Here is a 20,363-nt window from a genome sequence, read left to right as displayed (position 1 = left end):
GCTTGTGGGGGACTCCCCAAACATATGGAGTAAGATACTCTGTTCAGATGAGACTAAAATGTAGCTTTTTGTCCATCAAGGAAAATGCTATGTCTGGCACAAACCCACCTCATCACCCCGAGAACATCATCCCCACAGTGAAGCATGGTCGTGGCAGCATCATGCTGTGGGGATGTTTTTCATCGGCAGGGACTGGGAAACTGGTCAGAATTGAAGCAATGATGGAGGACTCTAAATACAGGGAAATTCTTGAGGGAAACCTGTTTCAGTCTTCCAGAGATGTGCGACGGGGACGGAGGTTCACTTTACAGTAGGACAATGACCCTAAGCATACTGCTAAAGCAACACTTGAGTGGTTTAAGGGGAAACATTTAAATGTCTTGGAATGGCCTAGTCAAAGCCCAGACCTCAATCCAATTGAGAGTCTGTGGAATGACTTAAAGATTGCAAGACACCAGCGGAACCCATCCAACTTGAAGGAGCTGGAGCAGTTTTGCCTTGATTAATGGGCAAAAATCCCTGTGGTTAGATGTGCCAAGCTTATAGAGACACCCCATGAGACTTGCAGCTGTAATTGCTGAAAATAGTGTCTCGACAAAGTATTGACTTTGGGGGGGGGGGTGAATAGTTACGCACGCTCATGTTTTCAGTTGTCTTATTTCTTGTTTGTTTCACAAAAAATATTTTATTTTCAAAGTGGTAGGCATGTTGTTTAAATCAAATGATATAACCCCCCCCCCCCCCAAAAAAAAATATATATTTTAATTCCAGGTTGTAAGGCAACAAAATAGGAAAAATACCAAGGGGTGTGAATACTTTCGCAAGCCATTGTACCTCTGCTGCAGAGGATAAGTTCATTCGAGTTAACTGCACCTCAGAAATTTCAGCCCAAATAAATACTTCAAGGAGTTCAAGTAACAGACACATCTCAACATCAACTATTCAGAGACTGCATGAATCAGGCCTTCATGGTCAAATTGCTGCAACGAAACCACTACTAAAGGACACCAATAATAAGAAGAGACTTGCTTGGGCCAAGAAACACGAGCGATGGACATTAGACCGGTGGAAATTTGTCCTTTGGTCTGATGAGTCCAAATTTGAGATTTTTGGTTCCAACCGCCGTGTCTTTGTGAGAGGTAGAGTAGGTAAACGGATTATCTCTGCATGTGTAGTTCCCACCATGAAGCATGGAGGAGGAGGTGTGGTGGTGCTTGGCTGGTGACACTGCCAGTGATTTATTTGGAGTTCATGGCACACTTAGCCAGCATGGCTACCACAGCATTCTGCAGCAATACACTATCCCATCTGTTTTGGGCTTAGTGGGACTGTCATTTGTTTTTCAACAGGACAATGACCCAAAACACACCTCCAGGCTGTGTAAGGCCTATTTGACCAAGAAGGAGAGTGATGGAGTGCTGCATCAGATGACCTGGCCTTCACAATGAGCATGGCCTCAACCCAATAGAGATGGTTTGGGATGAGTTGGACCGCAGAGTGGAAAAGCAGCCAACAAGTGCTCAGCATATGTGGGAACTCCTTCAAGACTTTTGGGAAAGCATTCCAGGTGAAGCTGGTTGAAATAATGCCAAGATTGTGCAAAGCTGTCATCAAGGCAAAGGGTGGCTACTTTGAGGAATCTCAAATATAAAATATATTTAGATTTAACACCTTATTTGGTTACTACATGATTCCATATGTTATTTCATAGTTTTGATGTCTTCACTATTATTCTACAATGTAGAAAATAGTAAAAATAAAGAAAAACCCTTGAATCAGTAGGTGTGTCCAGACTTTTGACTGGTACTCTATGTCATTTCTATAACAGGTTAAGACTGTGAAGAAAGAAGTGCCTGTATCCAGCGTGACAACTCCAGAGAGCATGGTTTCTCTGCAGGCGTCCTCCCCTGCCTGGCCCCCTAGCCCTACAGTGCTCCTCACCCCCAAGGAAGAGACAGAGAAGATCAGTCCTGGGGTGGGAGGAGAGAGCCACACCAACGGAGAGAGAACACCTAAACCTGAGGTCAGCATAAACACCTTTTTTCAACCTGTGTGAAAAGATCACTAGTTTCATGCTATAATGTCAGCATTCACCTGAGGTATAATTTTACCAGTGCTGTAAAACAGGGTGCTAAACCCCTACACCTTAACCAAGATTTTGTGTAATAACACCTCTCCTCCAGGTGTTCTCTCCTGGTCTGAATGACAGTTTCTCCCTACCTGGTGAAGGGTCCCTGGTCTCCAGCACTAAGAAGAACACAGGAGAGAAAGGAGGAGCTGCGTCCATGAAGGAGAATGTCTGTCAGGTAGGTCAACCAACAACATGCCACAACATTTCTATTTTGTAGAGGCAGGAACAGTAAAAAATAGCTCTTAAGTTTGATTTCCAGGTTTTCTCACATTAGTTCAGAAATAACTGTTCCTAATAGCCGGGTGATGAATGAGATTTGGAAGTACTGACTAAAATATGTGTGTGTATGTCTTGCAGGTGTGTGAGAGGACAGGTGAGCTGCTGCTGTGTGAGGGCCAGTGCTGTGGGGCGTTCCACCTGCAGTGTATCGGCCTATCAGAAGCCCCTAGAGGGAAGTTCATCTGTTGTGAATGCACTAAAGGTGAGTCTCTACCTATCCCTGTACACCTGTCTGTCATTTTGCATTTGACTCATTTAGCAGACGCTTTTATCCAAAACAATCTACAGGAGCAATTAGGGTTTAGTGCCTCGCTCAAGGGCACATCGACAGATTTTTCACCTATTCGGCTCTGGGATTTGAACCAGCAACTTTTCGGTTACTGGCCTAACGCTCTTCACCGCTACCTGGCACCATTCTAATCTTACAGGAGCCATGTACACCTGGTGCAGCCTCACCTATACACATATTCACCTTGGCTTAACACTGTTACTGAGTTCTTACACCTGTACAGTGATACGGCCATGCTCATAGATGTTATCTCTGCATCTGACAGAGGTATTCTGTATCAATACCCACAACTGTATATATGCTGCTTTGGTGTATCACAAAGCTCAGAGTGTATCTTTTCCATTGCAGGGATCCACACGTGCTTTGTGTGTAAGAAGTCTGGCGACGGTGTAAAGAGGTGCATGGTGCCTGTATGTGGGAAGTTCTACCACAACGAGTGTATCCTGAAACACACACCCACCCAGCCCCAGAGTAAAGGGGTTCGCTGCTCCCTCCACGTCTGTCTGTCCTGCCACATCACCAATCCCCTCAACCCCTGCATTTCCAAAAGTAGGTTCCAGTTCCACTCTGCTTTGATAGAACCAGGGGTAAAGTAGAATTCATTTCTACCCGGTACCTCCTATATGGGCATGCTTGCACCAACATTTGTGCAGGATCTCTGTGGTCGTAGTCGTAAAGATATGTCATTTCACTTTTCAAACGTATTACCCTTTTATTGTGGCATAAACACAACCATGTTTTCATCTGATTGTCCAACAATCACTTCAAAAGGTCTCCTTTACTAGGCTACCGCTCATCCGCTCGCAACATTCAGTGTTTCCAGCCTCCAAACTGTCGTGAGTGGAAATAGATATCTGTAACACAAAATATTTGGCGATTGTCATTAGGCCGGAATTTATGTGTGTACTGCTGTCCTCGTGTCTCTGTGTCGGGCCGCTTATTTCTTGCCTTGGCAAAATGTGAGTGTTCTCGTCGAACCACATCGCGTTTAGGAGCGTAGGCCATCTACCTACCACCCGTTTTCTAGCCCATTTGCTCGTTTTTTTTATGCCTCTGACATGAGGTAATGATCACATGTGGTGTAATAATAGCCTACAGTTTTCTTGCCATTTTGTTTGATTATTGTGATGGGTTCATGTTTTACTGGTACGGCGTACCCACTATTTATTTTACCCTGACGCCATACCGGACCGGACCGCCTTACTTTCACCCCTGGACACAACAAAACATGATAAACAAATGGCAGGCTACCCCACCCAAACCCAGAGGCCTTGAAGCCTCCTCCTGCTGCTCCGAGACTGTCATTTTCTACAAGAAATCTTCCTCTAGAAATAAAGGCTTCTCCAACCTACTCCCATTGCCTGCTGCACTGCTGCTTGGATACCACCTGGCGATCTGTTCATCGTCTGCCATGGCCTGTCTCCCCCTGTCTGGTACAGGTACCTCCACCATACTCACCCCTCTCTGTTCACCGTCTGCCCTGGCCTGTCTCCCCCTGTCTGGTACAGGTACCCCCACCACACTCACCCCTCTCTCCCTGGCCTGTCTCCCCCTGTCTGGTACAGGTACCCCCACCACACTCACCCCTCTCTCCCTGGCCTGTCTCCCCCTGTCTGGTACAGGTACCCCCACCACACTCACCCCTCTCTCCCTGGCCTGTCTCCCCCTTTCTGGTACAGGTACCCCCACCACACTCACCCCTCTCTCCCCGGCCTGTCTCCCCCTGTCTGGTACAGGTACCCCCACCACACTCACCCCTCTCTCCCTGGCCTGTCTCCCCCTGTCTGGTACAGGTACCCCCACCACACTCACCCCTCTCTCCCTGGCCTGTCTCCCCCTGTCTGGTACAGGTACCCCCACCACACTCACCCCTCTCTCCCTGGCCTGTCTCCCCCTGTCTGGTACAGGTACCCCCACCACACTCACCCCTCTCCCTGGCCTGTCTCCCCCTGTCTGGTACAGGTACCCCCACCACACTCACCCCTCTCTCCCTGGCCTGTCTCCCCCTGTCTGGTACAGGTACCCCCACCACACTCACCCCTCTCTCCCTGGCCTGTCTCCTCCTGTCTGGTACAGGTACCCCCCCCCCACCCCCCTACCCTTCCTCTCTCCCAAGCTTTCGCTTACCTCCAGCACACAGGCACTGTTGGGGCGAGTGACTCTGAACTTACAATGGCCAGCCCCAAGTTGTTATATAAAAAATTATTGTGCTTTTTGCTATTTGGACATTTGCCTCATGAGTCCTGCTTACTTTGTTGACTACAAACTTTCTTTACCCAACCGTGGGACAGACTGTTTGTTCCCACACTCGGAACAATGACTCTCTATTTGTTATACAGACTTTTGGCCTCCCATCCTATTCTAACCACCTCTCACCGGCTTTGTATTCATGTTACCTGATGAAATTGCTGTATAATATGATCTTGTTGCCATCTGATGCATATTCAGATGTCATGCTTAAACCACCTGACCAAGTCCTAAAGTAATGGGACTCCCTAAATCTTTCTCAGATTATTACCAATCCCCCAAGGTATGACTCCAAACACCCAGAAAAGCCTACACTCCTTGATGTTGTCCTCACAAATAATCCTGATAGGTATCAGTCTGGTGTTTTCTGTAATGACCTTTAGTAATCACTGTTTTACAGCCTGTGTTCGCAATGGCTACTCAGTGAAACGACCTGTCCTGATTTGTCATAGACGCTTGCTAAAAAACTTTAATGAATAAGCCTTCCTTCATGAACTGGCCTCTGTAAAATGGTATAGAATCAGCTTGATCCCCTCTGTCAAAGATGCTTGGTCCTTCTTTGTTGATATTTTCAGTGGTAATGTTAAAGAAAATGGGAATTAAAAACCGGTTCAACCCCTCGTTCAACTGTGATTTTGCAGAGTTACTTCAACTCAACAATTGCGTTTGGCGAAAGGCTCGGCACAAACATACTCAGGCTGACTGGCTCTCGTTCAGGCAAATTAGAAATAAGTGCCAAAGTTAGTTACTTTAAGGAGCAGTTCTCTCTCTGTGGGTCTAACCCCAAGATGTTCTGGAAAACGGTTAAAGACCTGGAGAATAAACCCTCCTCCTCACAGCTGCCCATGCCCCTTAATGTTGATGTGCTTCTTGTCAGTAACAACCACATGGCTGAGCTCTTTAAATCACCACTTCATTAAGTAAGGATTCCTATTTGACTCAGCCATGCCTCATTGCCCGTCCAACATTTCCTCATCTCCCACCCCTTCTAATGCGACTAGCCCCAATGCTCCTCCCTCTTTTCCCCCTGCCCAGTTACAAAGTATCTCCATGCAGGTGGTCACCGAGTCCGAGGTGCTAAAGGAGCTCCTGAAACTTGACCCCAAAAAAACATCTGGGTCAGATGGTTTAGAGCCTTTCTTCTTTAAGGTTGGTGCCCCTATCATCACCAAGCCTATCTCTGACCTTTTTAACCTGTCTCTCCTCTCTGGGGAAGTTCCCATTGGCAGCCACGGTGGGTCCTTTCTTTAAAGGGGGAGATCAAGCTGATCCTAACTGTTATAGGCCTGTTTCTATTTTGCGCTGTTTCTCCAAAGTTTTGGGAAAACGTGTCAATAATCAACTGACTTGCTTTCTTGATGTCTGTAGTTTTCTCTCTGATATGCAATCTGGTTTCCGCTCAGGTTATGGATATGTTACTGCAACCTAAAAGGTCCTAAATGATGTCACCATTGCCCTTGATTCTAAGCAATGTTGTCCTGCTATTTTTATTGACTTGGCCATAGCTTTTGATACGGTAGACCGGCTATGGAGTATTGGTGTCTCTGAGGGGTCTTTGGCCTGGTTTGCTAACTACCTCTCTCAAAGAGTGCAGTGTATAAAGTCAGAAAATTTGCAGTCTCAGTCACTGCCTGTCACCAAGGGAGTACCCCAAGGCTTGATCCTAGGCCCCACGCTCTTCTCAATTTACATCAACAACATAGCTCAGGCAGTAGGAAGCTTGCTCATACATGTATATCCAGATCTTGGTCTTATACTCAACTGGCCCTTCTGCGAATTATGTGTTAAATGCTCTACAACAAAGCTTTCTTAGTGTCCAACAAGCTTTCTCTACCCTTAAACTTGTTCTGAACATCTCCAAAACAAAGGTCATGTGGTTTGGTAAGAAGAATGCCCCTCTCCCCACTGGTGTGATTACTACCTCCTGAGGGTTTAGAGCTTCATACAAGTATGGCTAGACGAGTATGGCTAGACGGTACACTGTCCTTCTCTCAGCACAGAGCAAAGCTGCAGGCCCAAGTTAAATGTAGACTTGGTTTCCTCTTCATAATCGCTCCTCTTTCACCCCAGCTGCCAAACTAACCCTGATTCAGATGACCATCCTACCCATGCTAGATTACGGAGACATCATTTATAGATTGGCAGGTAAAGGTGATCTCGAGCGGCTAGATGTTCTTTACCATTCGGCTATCAGATTTGCCACCAACGCTCCTTATAGGACACATCACTGCACTCTATACTCCTCTGTAAACTGGTCATCTCTATATACCCGTTGCAAGTCCCATTGGTTGATGCTTATTTATAAATCCCTCTTAGGACTCACTCTGAGATAGCTACTGTAGCCCTCATCTTCCACATACAACACCCGTTCTGCCAGTCACATTCTGTTAAAGGTCCCCAAAGCACACACGTCCTTGGGTCTCTGTTATTTTCAGTTCGCTGCAGCTAGAGACTGGAACGAGCTGCGAGAAACACTCAAACTGGACAGTTTTATCTCCATCTCCTCATTCAAAGACTAAATCATGGTCACTCTTACTGACAATTGTGGCTGCTGTGTGTGATGTATTGTTGTCTCTACCTTTGTGCTGTTGTTTGTGCCCAATAAGGTTTGTACCATGTTTTGTGCTGCTACCATGTTGTGATGCTACCATGTTGTGTTGCTACCATGTTGTGTTATGTGTTGCTGCTATGCTATGTTGTTGTCTTCGGTCTCTCTTTATGTAATGTTGCCTCTCTTGTCATGATGTGTGTTTTGTCCTATAATTATTCTACTTTTATTTTTAAATCCCAGGCACCCGTCCCCACAGGAGACCTTTTGCGTTTTGGTAGGCCTTCACTGGAAATAAGAATGTGTTCTTTACTGACTTGACTAGTTAACTAAAGGTTAAATAATAAATAAAAACCGTTGTTCAGCCACGACACATTGAAACATAAAATATTAGTTTTTAATGTTCCCGTTGGTAGGATCTTCTTAATAGTAGATCGTCCAGTTTGTTTTCCAAAGATTGCGCGTTGGCCAATAATACGGAGGGAAGTGGTGGTTTACCTCCTCGTCTGTAATTGTTACCAGACACCACGCCCTCCTCCCTCTTTTCCTCCATCTTTGATGGGGATTTGTGCCTTGTCTTGACAAAGCAGTATATCCTTAAAGGAAAAACGCTTCGTCCAGTTCTTAGGCGAGTTATCGCTGTTCTGATATCCAGGAGCTCTTTTCAATCATGAGACTGCTAGGGGATACAGTGTTGTGATGTTGACAGTCTCCCGTGGGGACCTGTCATCAAATGTATTGGCAGCAACATTATGTACAAAATGAGTTACAAACAATGCAAAGAAAAACTAACACACAATATAGCACAGTTGGTTAGGAGCCTGTAAAAACAGCAGCCGTCCCCTCCGTCTCCATTATATACAGATCGAACATGGCTGTAGAGATGCTTGGTGTGTGTGTGTGGTTTTTGACCTGTGGTCCTCTTCCAGGTCGTCTGACCCGCTGCGTGCGCTGCCCTGTTGCGTACCACGCAAACGACTACTGCATGGCGGCAGGCAGCATTGTCCTGGCCAACAACAGCTTCCTGTGTCCAAACCACTTCACCCCCCGCAAGAACTACAAGAACCACGAACACATCAACGTCAGCTGGTGCTTCGTCTGCTCAGAAGGTTGGTGACTGGTTGGCTTGCTGTTGGTTGGTTGATTGATTGATTGGTTGGGTGTTTTCAGTGTTAGAGTCCATTATGCAAGGGTTGGTGGTATTATTAGAGGTAGAGTAATCATTTGAATAGGAGTGTGGTGGAAATCATATGTGGATGACTTATGCTCCTCACAGAGTAAAAAGGTTGAAGTGAAATGAAGCATTGTGCCTCCCCATCCTGAGGTCATTGGGTCACATCTGGTTGACTTGTTGTCTGAGCTGCACCTCCTCCTTTCTCCCTGCAGGGGGCAGTCTGCTGTGCTGCGAGGCCTGTCCTGCTGCCTTCCATCAAGAGTGTCTGAACATCGAGATGCCCGAGGGGAGCTGGTTCTGCAACGACTGCAAGGCCGGGAAGAAACCGCACTTCAAGGACATCCTCTGGGTTAAAGTGGGAAGATTCAGGTAAGAAACACTGTTCTCTAGAAACAAAATCCATGCTTTTGGTCAGAACCAACTGAATGACACCTTTCTCCTGTGTCAACGTATAAACAAATATCTTGATCTGTGCCTGAAATCCAGTCATATTGTTATTGATCAGAATCTCTGTGTGTATAATCCTCTTCTACACTGAGTACACCAAACATTAGGAACACTTTCTAATATTGACCAATGATTGGAGCTCCCAGAGTGTTCTAACAGAACACAGCACAATGATTGGAGCTCCCAGAGTGTTCTAACAGAACACAGCACAATGATTGGAGCTCCCAGAGTGTTCTAACAGAACACAGCACACTGATTGGAGCACCCAGAGTGTTCTAACAGAACACAGCACACTGATTGGAGCTCCCAGAGTGTTCTGACAGAACACAGCACACTGATTGGAGCTCCCAGAGTGTTCTAACAGAACACAGCACACTGATTGGAGCTCCCAGAGTGTTCTGACAGAACACAGCACACTGATTGGAGCACCCAGAGTGTTCTAACAGAACACAGCACAATGATTGGAGCTCCCAGAGTGTTCTAACAGAACACAGCACAATGATTGGAGCACCCAGAGTGTTCTAACAGAACACAGCACACTGATTGGAGCTCCCAGAGTGTTCTAACAGAACACAGCACACTGATTGGAGCTCCCAGAGTGTTCTAACAGAACACAGCACAATGATTGGAGCTCCCAGAGTGTTCTAACAGAACACAGCACAATGATTGGAGCTCCCAGAGTGTTCTAACAGAACACAGCACACTGATTGGAGCTCCCAGAGTGTTCTGACAGAACACAGCACACTGATTGGAGCACCCAGAGTGTTCTGACTGTACACAGCACACTGATTGGAGCTCCCAGAGTGTTCTGACAGAACACAGCACACTGATTGGAGCTCCCAGAGTGTTCTGACAGAACACAGCTTGGGCTGTTTTGGTGACCCTATTACCGCCACACCGGCGGTCCCGAGTCATGAAGTCAGTGAAATTCCATGTGACCGTTTAGTCACGGTAATTAGGCTTCTCCAAGCTCTGATGCTGCTGATGGTCATTAGTAGCCTACCAAACTTGCTAACTGCCAGGTACTCAGTATTAGTGTCCCTTTAATCACTCTGACATCAATGCAAATGTAACCGAAAATCGAATCAAACACCAAGAGAGCCAATGAGCTCTATTACTCAACATTTCCATAGGCTATGCAATTGCGTGAGAAAACAGAGTGATGGCATCTATTAGAAAGAGGAGGATCCCATCAGCTTTCTATAGGCTAGGCCTACTATATTCTCAACTTTCCTAGTATTAAGCACATTGCTTCTCTTTACATCAGGAGTATAGTCTACCTGGCTGGCATGAAAATGAACCACGGGAGAAACACCCTCAATTCGGCTATTTAAATGCATAGATGACATGTATTTTTCCCCTGCCCTGTTTCGAGACAGGTGCATGATAATGGTCCATTCTAGATCAAAATAACTTTCACACATACAGTACCAGTCAAACGTTTAGACACACCTACTCATTCAAGGGTTTTTCATAATTAGACTTTTTTTTTTTATACATTGTAGAATAATATTGAAGATGTCAAAACTATGAAATAACACATTTGGAATCATGTAGTAACCAAAAAGGTGTTCATCAAAATATACTTGAGATTCTTCAAAGTAGCCACCCTTTGCCTTGATGACAGCTTTGCACAATCTTGGCATTCTCTATATTTTCACCATAAAAATGCACCTTTATAATAAAAGCATTCCATGCATAATTGCATTTGCTTTCACTTTTGATAATTGTGTTTTCTCGCTATTGAAACATTCGTGCTTATAGCCTACTGCTATGTGCACGTTGCTGTGCTTATAATGTGAAGTAGCCTAATCAACATTGTGTAAAAAAAGTTTTTTTGATGCTAGTGGTTGTATTAATTTGGGATCTATCGCATCCCACAACTGTCCCAGACTATTTTTGGAATATGTATTTCTCGCACAGCATAGAATAGATCGACTTTTGAACTATGGGGTATAGTAGATTAACATAGGCTCGTGCTTTTGCTGTTCGTTAGGTCACTCATCTGGTTGGCTGCCGAAAAGTAAATGTGGACAGTTCTTCCAATATCTTCAATATGCACCTTGGAAATGGATAAGGACGTGCGTAGTTGCGTCCCCGACGTGTCGGTCTTCACTTGTAGCCTGTGAGAAAGACCCGATCACCTGATGGAGAGACATGCGAGTGGGAGATGATTCGGAGCGCGCATCACTCAGGGAGAAGGGAATTATAATTATTATATTGAGCCCAAGGGCTCAACGGCCACTAGCCGCAAGAGGCATGGATTTTCTTTCTTCTCTTTAGGGGGCATTACGGCCACATAAAGGGGATGCCGCAGGAAAATTCTAGGCATTATCAAGTGCTTTTCAAATTGTGAATGAGAGACTGATGAAGTGTGTACAGCCTGCATGCAACCTTTTTCAAATCATCATTAGAGAGTCGCATCACGCAGCCTTAGACTGTATTAAAAATCCAAACATATAGCCCAACGTTTTTTAGAACAACAAGTTGCATAAATAACTGTAAATGAAGCATATAGGAGGACCTGTTACTTAACTGCTCAACACAGAATAGCCGCATGTGAACACTCCCTCTACTGGTTTGGAGAAAATATCCTTTCTATTTTATTATGCTTTTTTCAATACTATAAAATACTATAAAATAATGTCACGGAATTCTAAGCAAATATTGTCTGCTAAATCAACAAGTGTAGCCCACAGCCATTTGGCATAGCCAGGTCAGGGCCTAACATAAGGACAAGTCAGTGTGCTATTCTGTTCTTCTGTAATAGACTACATTTTCTTCATATCATGCTTCTTTTGACCTGTCTAAAATAAATAATGGCTTTATTGTGAAGATGTTGGCTATATTACATGGATTTATTAGACTTTTTACAATGTAGATGTTCCAAAGGTCTGCACCAGTGGCTTGTAGGCTATGTGTGCAAGCCAGGAGATGCTAAATGTGTCTGTTAACTAGAGGGCGACCGATTAATCAACAATCGGAAATCTGTATTTTTGGACACCGATTTTGCCGATTTAAAAAAAAATATATAGATATTTTTTACACCTTTATTTAATCTTTATTTAACTAGGCAAGTCAGTTAAGAACACATTCTTATTTTCAATGACTGCCTAGGAACAGTGGGTTAACTGCCTCGTTCAGGGGCAGAACGACAGATTTGGACCTTGTCAGCTCGGGGGATCCAATCTTTCAACCTTACTGTTAACGAGTCCAACGCAATAACGACCTGCCTCTCTCTCGTTGCACTCCACAAGGAGACTGCCTGTTACGCGAATGCAGTAATCCAAGGTAAGTTGCTAGCTAGCATTAAACTTATCTTATAAATAACAATCAATCAATCATAATCACTAGTTAACGACACATGGTTGATGATATTACTAGATATTATCTAGCGTGTCCTGCGTTGCATATAATCTGACTGAGCATACAAGTATCTGACTGAGCGGTGGTAGGCAGAAGCAGGCGCGTAAACATTAATTCAAACAGCACTTTCGTGCGTTTTGACAGCAGCTCTTCGTTGTGTGTCAAGCATTGCGCTGTTTATGACTTCAAACCTATCAACTCCTGAGATGAGGCTTGTGTAACCGAAGTGAAATGTCTAGCTAGTTAGCGCGCGCTAATAGCGTTTCAAACGTCACTCGCTCGCTCTGATCCTTGGAGTGGTTGTTTCCCTTGCTCTGCATGGGTAACACCGCTTCGATGTGGTGGCTGTTGTCGATGTGTTCCTTGTTCGAGCCCATGTAGCGGCGAGGAGAGGGATGGAAGCTATACTGTTACACTGGCAATACTAAAGTGTCTATAAGAACATCCAATAGTCAAAGGTTAATGAAATACAAATGGTATAGAGGGAAATAGTCCTATAAATACTATATTAACTACAACCTAAAACTTCTTACCTGGGAATATTGAAGACTCATGTTAAAAGGAACCACCAGCTTTCATATGTTCTCCTGTTCTGAGCAAGGAACTGAAACATTAGCTTTCTTACATGGAAAATATTGCACTTTTCTTCTCCAACACTTTGTTTTTGCATTATTTAAACCAAATTGAACATGTTTCATTATTTTGATAATGAGCCATTGTAAATCAAAACTAATTTGACATATTAGTGAATATATGATCACTTTTTGAGAGAACAGCATGTGCAGCCTGAGGCAAGGAACAGAGAGCAAGCTTTTTTTCTACTTTCTCAAATCATCAATAGCCTTTAGTCATATCATGCAGCCCATATATACTATAGATACAAAAATATGTGGACACCCCTTCAAATCAGTGGATTTGGCTTTTCAGCCACACCCGTTGCTGACAGGTGTATAAAGTTGAGCATGCAGCCATGCAATCTCCATAGACAAACATTGGCAGTAGAATAGCCTGTACTGAAGAGCTCAGTGACTTTCAACATGGCACCGTCATAAGATGCCACCTTTCCAACAAGTCAGATAGTCATATTTCTGCCCTGCTAGAGCTGCCCATGTCAACTGTAAGTGCTGTAATTGTGAAGTGGAGACGTCTAGGAGCAACAACGGCTCAGCCATGAAGTGGTAGGCCACACAAGCTCACAGAAAGGGATTGCCGAGTGCTGAAGAGCGTAGCACGTAAAAATAGTCTGTCCTCGGTTGCAACACTCACTACTGAGATCCAAACTGCCTCTGGAAGCAACATCAGCACAAGAACTGTTCGTCGGGATCTTCATGAAATGGGTTTCCATGGCCGAGCAGCAAATATGGGTTTGGCTATACCAGGAGAACGCTACCTGGCCGAGTGCATAGTGCCAACTTTAAAGTTTGGTGGAGGAAGAATAATGGTATCTGGCTGTTTTTCATGCTTCGGGCTAGGCCCCTTAGTTCCAGTGAAGGGAAATCTTAACACTGCAGGATACAATGATATTCTAGACGATTATGTGCTTCCAACTTTGTGGTAACCGTTTGGGCAAGGCCCATTCCTGTTTCAGCATGACACTCACTAATGCTCTTGTGACTGGATGGAAGCAAGTCCCCGCAGCAATGTTCCAACATCTAGTGGAAAGCCTTTCCAGAAGAGTAGAGGGGACCAAATCCATATTAATGTCTATGATTTTGGAATGAGATGTTTGACAAGCAGGTGTCCACATCCTTTTGGCATGTAGTGTATGTTTTGATTTCTAAGTCCATGCCCAACGTCCGCCATTCTTCCTCTTCTGCCCCTGAACAAGGCAGTTAACCCTAGGCCGTCATTGTAAATAAATATTTGTTCTTAACTGACTTGCCTAGTTAAATAAAAAAAGTAAAAGGTTAATTTGGGGACCGGTCGTAAAGCATTAAACATTTATGGAAATTGAGCTAGCTAGCTTGCTGTTGCTAGCTAATTTGTCCTGGGATATTAACGTTCAGTTGTTATTTTACCTGAATTGCACAAGGTTCTCTACTCCGACAATTAATCCACACACAAAATTGTTGTTTTCTCATTTTTTTTTCTAGTCTTCCGAATCGTTTCTAGTCATCTCTCCTTCTTCCAGGCTTTTTCTTCTTGGCGATTGGCATCTAACTTTCATACTATTACCACAACAACAGACCGACCTCAGATCATCTTTCAATCACCCACGTGGGTATCTGCTTCTATAAACCAATGAGGAGATGGGAGAGGCGGGACTTGCACCGCATTTAGCGTCACAAATAGAACTGACTTCTATTTTAGCGCCTTGGCAATGCAGACGCTCGTTGGCAAAGCAGACGCTTGTTGGCGCGAACGAACAGTGTGGGTGCAATGATTTTAATAACATGTATGTGTACATTTATTTTGCGACGTTCGCCCATGTGACGTGTCCGATATGGTCAGCATGTAAGACATTCTAAGGTTTGTATCACGCACAGCTAAAGTTGCCAAATAACTCTCGTGTATAGGACCTGTTTCAAATTATCCCTTTTACGCTCAACAGAGCTACTTCATACATGCACTCGCTCCGGAATGGAACAAATATGCTTCGTACTATAAAACCATTCAATATAAAATAATGGAACGGGACTTATAAGCATATCTTGTCTGCTAAATTAACTAGCCTACAGCATGGCGCATAGCCAAATTACATTCAGTAGGCTAACTCATATTCTGTTCTTCTGAAATAACATTTCTTAATTTCATAATGTTTCTTTAGACCTGCCTAAAATAAATAATGAATGTATTGTGATGGTGTATATTAAATAGATTTATTAGACTTGAAAAAACACGCAAAAAAAACATTATTTAACCTTTTATTTAAATGTAGATGTTCCAAAGGTGTGCATCAGAGGCTTGAATGCAAGGAGGCCTGGAGATGCTAAATGTGTTTGTTAATTAACGGTAAATTACAGTGAGACCGGTCGTCTTTTGCGTGACAATAACCGGCAGACATAATGTCATTACCGCCACAGCCTTTGTAACACCCCCCTCTTTTCCCCTCAGAACAGCCTCAATTCGTCGGGGCATGGACTCTACAAGGTGTTGAAAGCGTTCCACAGTGATGCTGACCCTTGTTGACTCCAATGCTTTCCACAGTTGTGTCAAGTTGGCTGGATGTCCTTTGGGTGGGGGACCATTCTTGATACACACAGGAAACTGTTGAGGGTGAAACCCAGCAGTGTTGCAGTTCTACCATACCCTGTTCAAAGGCACTTCAATCTTTGGTCTTGCCCATTCCCCTCTGAATGACACACAGACACAATCCATGTCTCAATTGTCTCAAGGCTTAACAATCCTTCTTTAGCCTGTCTCCTCCCCTTCATCTACACTGATTGAAGTGGACTTAACAGGTGACATCAATAAAGGATCATAGCTTTCACCTGGATTCACCTGGTCAGTCTGTCATGGAAGGAGCAGGTGTTCCTAATGTTTTGTACACTCTATGTAAAACCTCCAATCCTTTGTTCAGGTGGTGGCCTGCGGAGGTGTGTCTTCCTAAGAACATCCCAGAGAAGATTCTCCGTATGAAACATGAGGTGGGGGAGTTCCCCGTTCAGTTCTTTGGTTCTAAGGACTACGCCTGGACCTACCAGGCCCGAGTCTTCCCTTACATGGAGGGAGATGCCAACAACAAGGACAAGATGGGGAAGGGTTGTGACGCCATCTACAAGAAAGGTTAGAAAGAAACCTCCTTTACCTGGTTATAATAGAATATATAACAAACAATAGACTTCATTTTAGGAAGAAATGCCAAAGAGCATTTCCTAAGTCTTAAACAATAGAGATGTTTCCAGGTACCACATAGCTGATAAATCTAACTCCCGTTTCCTTTCAGCTCTGAATGAAACAGCTGAGCGGTTTATAGCGCTTCAGGCTGAGAAGGAGATGAGACAGCTTCAGGAGGACAGGAGGAACGACAAGAAACCTCCTCCCTACAGACACATCAAGGTACCGCCCCTTTAAACCTTCTCCCTACAGACACATCAAGGTACTGCCCCTTTAAACCTCCTCCCTACAGACACATCAAGGTACCGCCCCTTTAAACCTTCTCCCTACAGACCCATCAAGGTACCGCCCCTTTAAACCTTCTCCCTACAGACACATCAAGGTACCGCCCCTTTAAACCTTCTCCCTATAGACCCATCAAGGTACTGCCCCTTTAAACCATCTCCCTACAGACACATCAAGGTACCGCCCCTTTATACCTTCTCCCAACAGACACATCAAGGTACCGCCCCTTTATACCTTCTCCCTACAGACACATCAAGGTACCGCCCCTTTAAACCTTCTCCCTACAGACACATCAAGGTACCGCCCCTTTAAACCTTCTCCCTACAGACACATCAAGGTACTGCCCCTTTAAACCTCCTCCCTACAGACACATCAAGGTACCGCCCCTTTAAACCTTCTCCCTACAGACCCATCAAGGTACCGCCCCTTTAAACCTTCTCCCAACAGACACATCAAGGTACCGCCCCTTTAAACCTTCTCCCTACAGACCCATCAAGGTACTGCCCCTTTAAACCTTCTCCCTACAGACACATCAAGGTACTGCCCCTTTAAACCTTCTCCCTACAGACACATCAAGGTACTGCCCCTTTAAACCTTCTCCCCACAGACACATCAAGGTACCGCCCCTTTAAACCTTCTCCATGCATAATTCACGCAGAAGTTTGAATTGCATCCGCTTATCTCAAGTGCTTATTCTTCTCAGGTGAACCGACCAATTGGCAAGGTCCAGATCATCACGGCGGACCTATCGGAGGTGCCTCGCTGTAACTGCAAGGCGTCTGATGAGAACCCGTGTGGCATGGACTCCGAGTGTATCAACCGCATGTTGATGTATGAGTGCCACCCTCAGGTGTGTTTGGCAGGGGAGAGGTGTCTGAACCAGAGTTACACCAAGAGACAGTACACCCAGGTGGAGATCTTCAGAACCTTGTCACGAGGCTGGGGGCTACGGGGCGTCTCCGACATCAAGAAGGTACAGACTAGGGCATCAAACTACAAAACAAAACAGCTCCCCTTGTGTTTGTGTTTTATTAAGAGAACCACTACCACTACTACTGGTGTCCCACTACAGTTGTGCATGGCTGCCTACATAATTGCCCCCTTGTGGGATAAATAAAGTATTTTCAATTCAATTCCAAGGCCCTTTATCCCTGAATATCCTTGATGATCTTGTTTTAAGATGTGGACATACAATAGTATATTTAGCCTCCATACTGCTGTGTCTGTGATGTAAAAGGTGTTGTGTATCAGCTGGATTATAACCGGAGTCTCTGCTCTCCTCTCTCTCTCAGGGTGCATTTGTGAATGAGTACGTGGGGGAGGTGATAGACGAGGAGGAGTGCAGAGCCAGGATCAAACATGCTCAAGAGAACGACATCTGTAACTTCTACATGCTCACTCTGGACAAGGACCGGATTATAGATGCTGGACCCAAGGGGAACCAGGCGAGGTTCATGAATCACTGCTGCCAGCCGAACTGTGAGACCCAGAAGTGGACGGTAAACGGAGACACCAGGGTGGGGCTCTTTGCCCTGGAGGACATCCCCGAAGGTCAGAGGAAGTACTAACAAACCTACTGGAGCCTGGTTCCATTTCTGTTACTAACTCCTGGAGCCTGGTTCCATTTCTGTTACTAACTCCTGGAGCCTGGTTCCATTTCTGTTACTAACTACTGGAGCCTGGTTCCATTTCTGTTACTAACTACTGGAGCCTGGTTCCATTTCTGTTACTAACTACTGGAGCCTGGTTCCATTTCTGTTATTAACTACTGGAGCCTGGTTCCATTTCTGTTACTAACTCCTGGAGCCTGGTTCCATTTCTGTTACTAACTCCTGGAGCCTGGTTCCATTTCTGTTACTAACTCCTGGAGCCTGGTTCCATTTCTGTTACTAACTACTGGAGCCTGGTTCCATTTCTGTTACTAACTACTGGAGCCTGGTTCCATTTCTGTTACTATCTCCTGGAGCCTGGTTCCATTTCTGTTACTAACTACTGGAGCCTGGTTCCATTTCTGTTACTAACTACTGGAGCCTGGTTCCATTTCTGTTACTAACTCCTGGAGCCTGGTTCCATTTCTGTTACTAACTACTGGAGCCTGGTTCCATTTCTGTTACTAACTACTGGAGCCTGGTTCCATTTCTGTTACTATCTCCTGGAGCCTGGTTCCATTTCTGTTACTAACTCCTGGAGCCCGGTTCCATTTCCATTCCTCAGGCACTAGGGCTTGTGACCAAAAGTATCTTTGTAATGTCTAAAGATACCTGTACAGAACCTGGCAGTATATTTTTATTTGTGTGCAGGTGTGGAGTTGACCTTCAACTACAACCTGGAGTGTCTTGGTAACGGGAAGACGGTGTGTAAATGTGGAGCGCCCAACTGCTCTGGGTTCCTGGGGGTCCGACCAAAGGTAAGGCTCGGAGACTGACAAATGTCAACATACAAAACATTTGAATTTATCTACAGAAATCTACAGTAAGTGCTTTTAGTTGTTTACTGTGTGATGATGAGTTATACAATTAAAACTATTAAAAAGGACAGGCAGACTAGTGAATATAGCAGTCTAAAGGTAGACTGGTGAATATAGCAGTCTAAAGGCAGACTGGTGAATATAGCAGTCTAAAGATAGACTGGTGAATATAGCAGTCTAAAGGTAGACTGGTGAATATAGCAGTCTAAAGGTAGACTGGTGAATATAGCAGTCTAAAGGTAGACTGGTGAATATAGCAGTCTAAAGGTAGACTGGTGAATATAGCAGTCTAAAGGTAGACTGCTGAATATAGCAGTCTAAAAGTAGACTGGTGAATATAGCAGTCTAAAGGTAGACTGGTGAATATAGCAGTCTAAAGGTAGACTGGTGAATATAGCAGTCTAAAGGTAGACTGGTGAATATAGCAGTCTAAAGGTAGACTGGTGAATATAGCAGTCTAAAGGTAGACTGGTGAATATAGCAGTCTAAAAGTAGACTGGTGAATATAGCAGTCTAAAGGTAGACTGGTGAATATAGCAGTCTAAAGGTAGACTGGTGAATATAGCAGTCTAAAGGTAGACTGGTGAATATAGCAGTCTAAAGGTAGACTGGTGAATATAGCAGTCTAAAGGTAGACTGGGGAATATAGCAGTCTAAAGGTAGACTGGGGAATATAGCAGTCTAAAGTAATGACCTGTGTGTCTTGTCTCCCAGAACCAGCCATCTAAAGCACGGGAAGGAAGGGAACTAAAGGAGGGCAAGAAGAAGGTTCTGGTGAAGAGGAAGCCTCAGCAGGAGGTGACGAAGGAGAGGGAGGACGGGTGTTTCAGCTGTGGGGACGGAGGACAGATCGTGTCCTGTAAGAAGACAGGATGTCCCAAGGTCTACCACGCAGACTGTCTCAACCTGGCCAAGAGACCTGCAGGTGAGTGAAGGGGCGAGAAACCACCTCCCCCATGGAAGCTCTTGGACACAAAATGGCTGTTATATTGCGTGTGATTTTTGTATGGGACTTGCCTAAGAGGTTGTAGTCTGTAGATTTTTGTGTCGTTAGAACTCATCAAGAAGGGATTTGGACAAGGGGAGGGGGGGGGTGTAACTTCCCACTGGGCACTCCACGTAATTTCAATGTGGATAATTACGTAATATTAGTTTGAGACATTGATCAATTAGATTAAAACCTATATTCGCCCACTCAAAAATACAGCCAAAATGTAGTTGCATTTCCAATGTGTTTATCACTATGCTTTCAACCATCTCAGAGCACAACCAGCTTTATACGATTACATAATAATAAATATGTAGTTACTGTATTCTCAAAATGTGGCCGTAAATGTTTTACTCATTTGAAGG

General features: G+C 44.6%; 1 protein-coding gene across 2 annotated transcripts in view; it reads left to right on the top strand.

Annotated features, from left to right (window-relative positions):
* The window catches only part of LOC109880548 (histone-lysine N-methyltransferase, H3 lysine-36 and H4 lysine-20 specific-like), a 39,307-nt gene that overhangs the window by 14,268 nt on the left and 4,676 nt on the right, over positions 1 to 20,363 (top strand). For both annotated transcript variants that reach the window (XM_031789608.1, XM_031789607.1), the window contains 12 exons: positions 1,829 to 2,023; positions 2,184 to 2,306; positions 2,489 to 2,612; positions 3,048 to 3,248; positions 8,424 to 8,603; positions 8,881 to 9,037; positions 16,002 to 16,207; positions 16,368 to 16,480; positions 17,247 to 17,516; positions 17,836 to 18,094; positions 18,844 to 18,950; positions 19,725 to 19,935. In XM_031789608.1, the coding sequence (XP_031645468.1) occupies positions 1,829 to 2,023; positions 2,184 to 2,306; positions 2,489 to 2,612; positions 3,048 to 3,248; positions 8,424 to 8,603; positions 8,881 to 9,037; positions 16,002 to 16,207; positions 16,368 to 16,480; positions 17,247 to 17,516; positions 17,836 to 18,094; positions 18,844 to 18,950; positions 19,725 to 19,935 (2,146 nt within the window). The remainder of the gene's footprint in view (positions 1 to 1,828; positions 2,024 to 2,183; positions 2,307 to 2,488; positions 2,613 to 3,047; positions 3,249 to 8,423; positions 8,604 to 8,880; positions 9,038 to 16,001; positions 16,208 to 16,367; positions 16,481 to 17,246; positions 17,517 to 17,835; positions 18,095 to 18,843; positions 18,951 to 19,724; positions 19,936 to 20,363) is intronic.

Source organism: Oncorhynchus kisutch, linkage group LG15 (assembly GCF_002021735.2).
Source record: "Oncorhynchus kisutch isolate 150728-3 linkage group LG15, Okis_V2, whole genome shotgun sequence".
Taxonomy (NCBI): domain Eukaryota; kingdom Metazoa; phylum Chordata; class Actinopteri; order Salmoniformes; family Salmonidae; genus Oncorhynchus; species Oncorhynchus kisutch.
The sequence above is the reverse complement of the archived record's forward strand: the minus strand, read 5'-3'. Positions and strand labels throughout refer to the sequence as shown.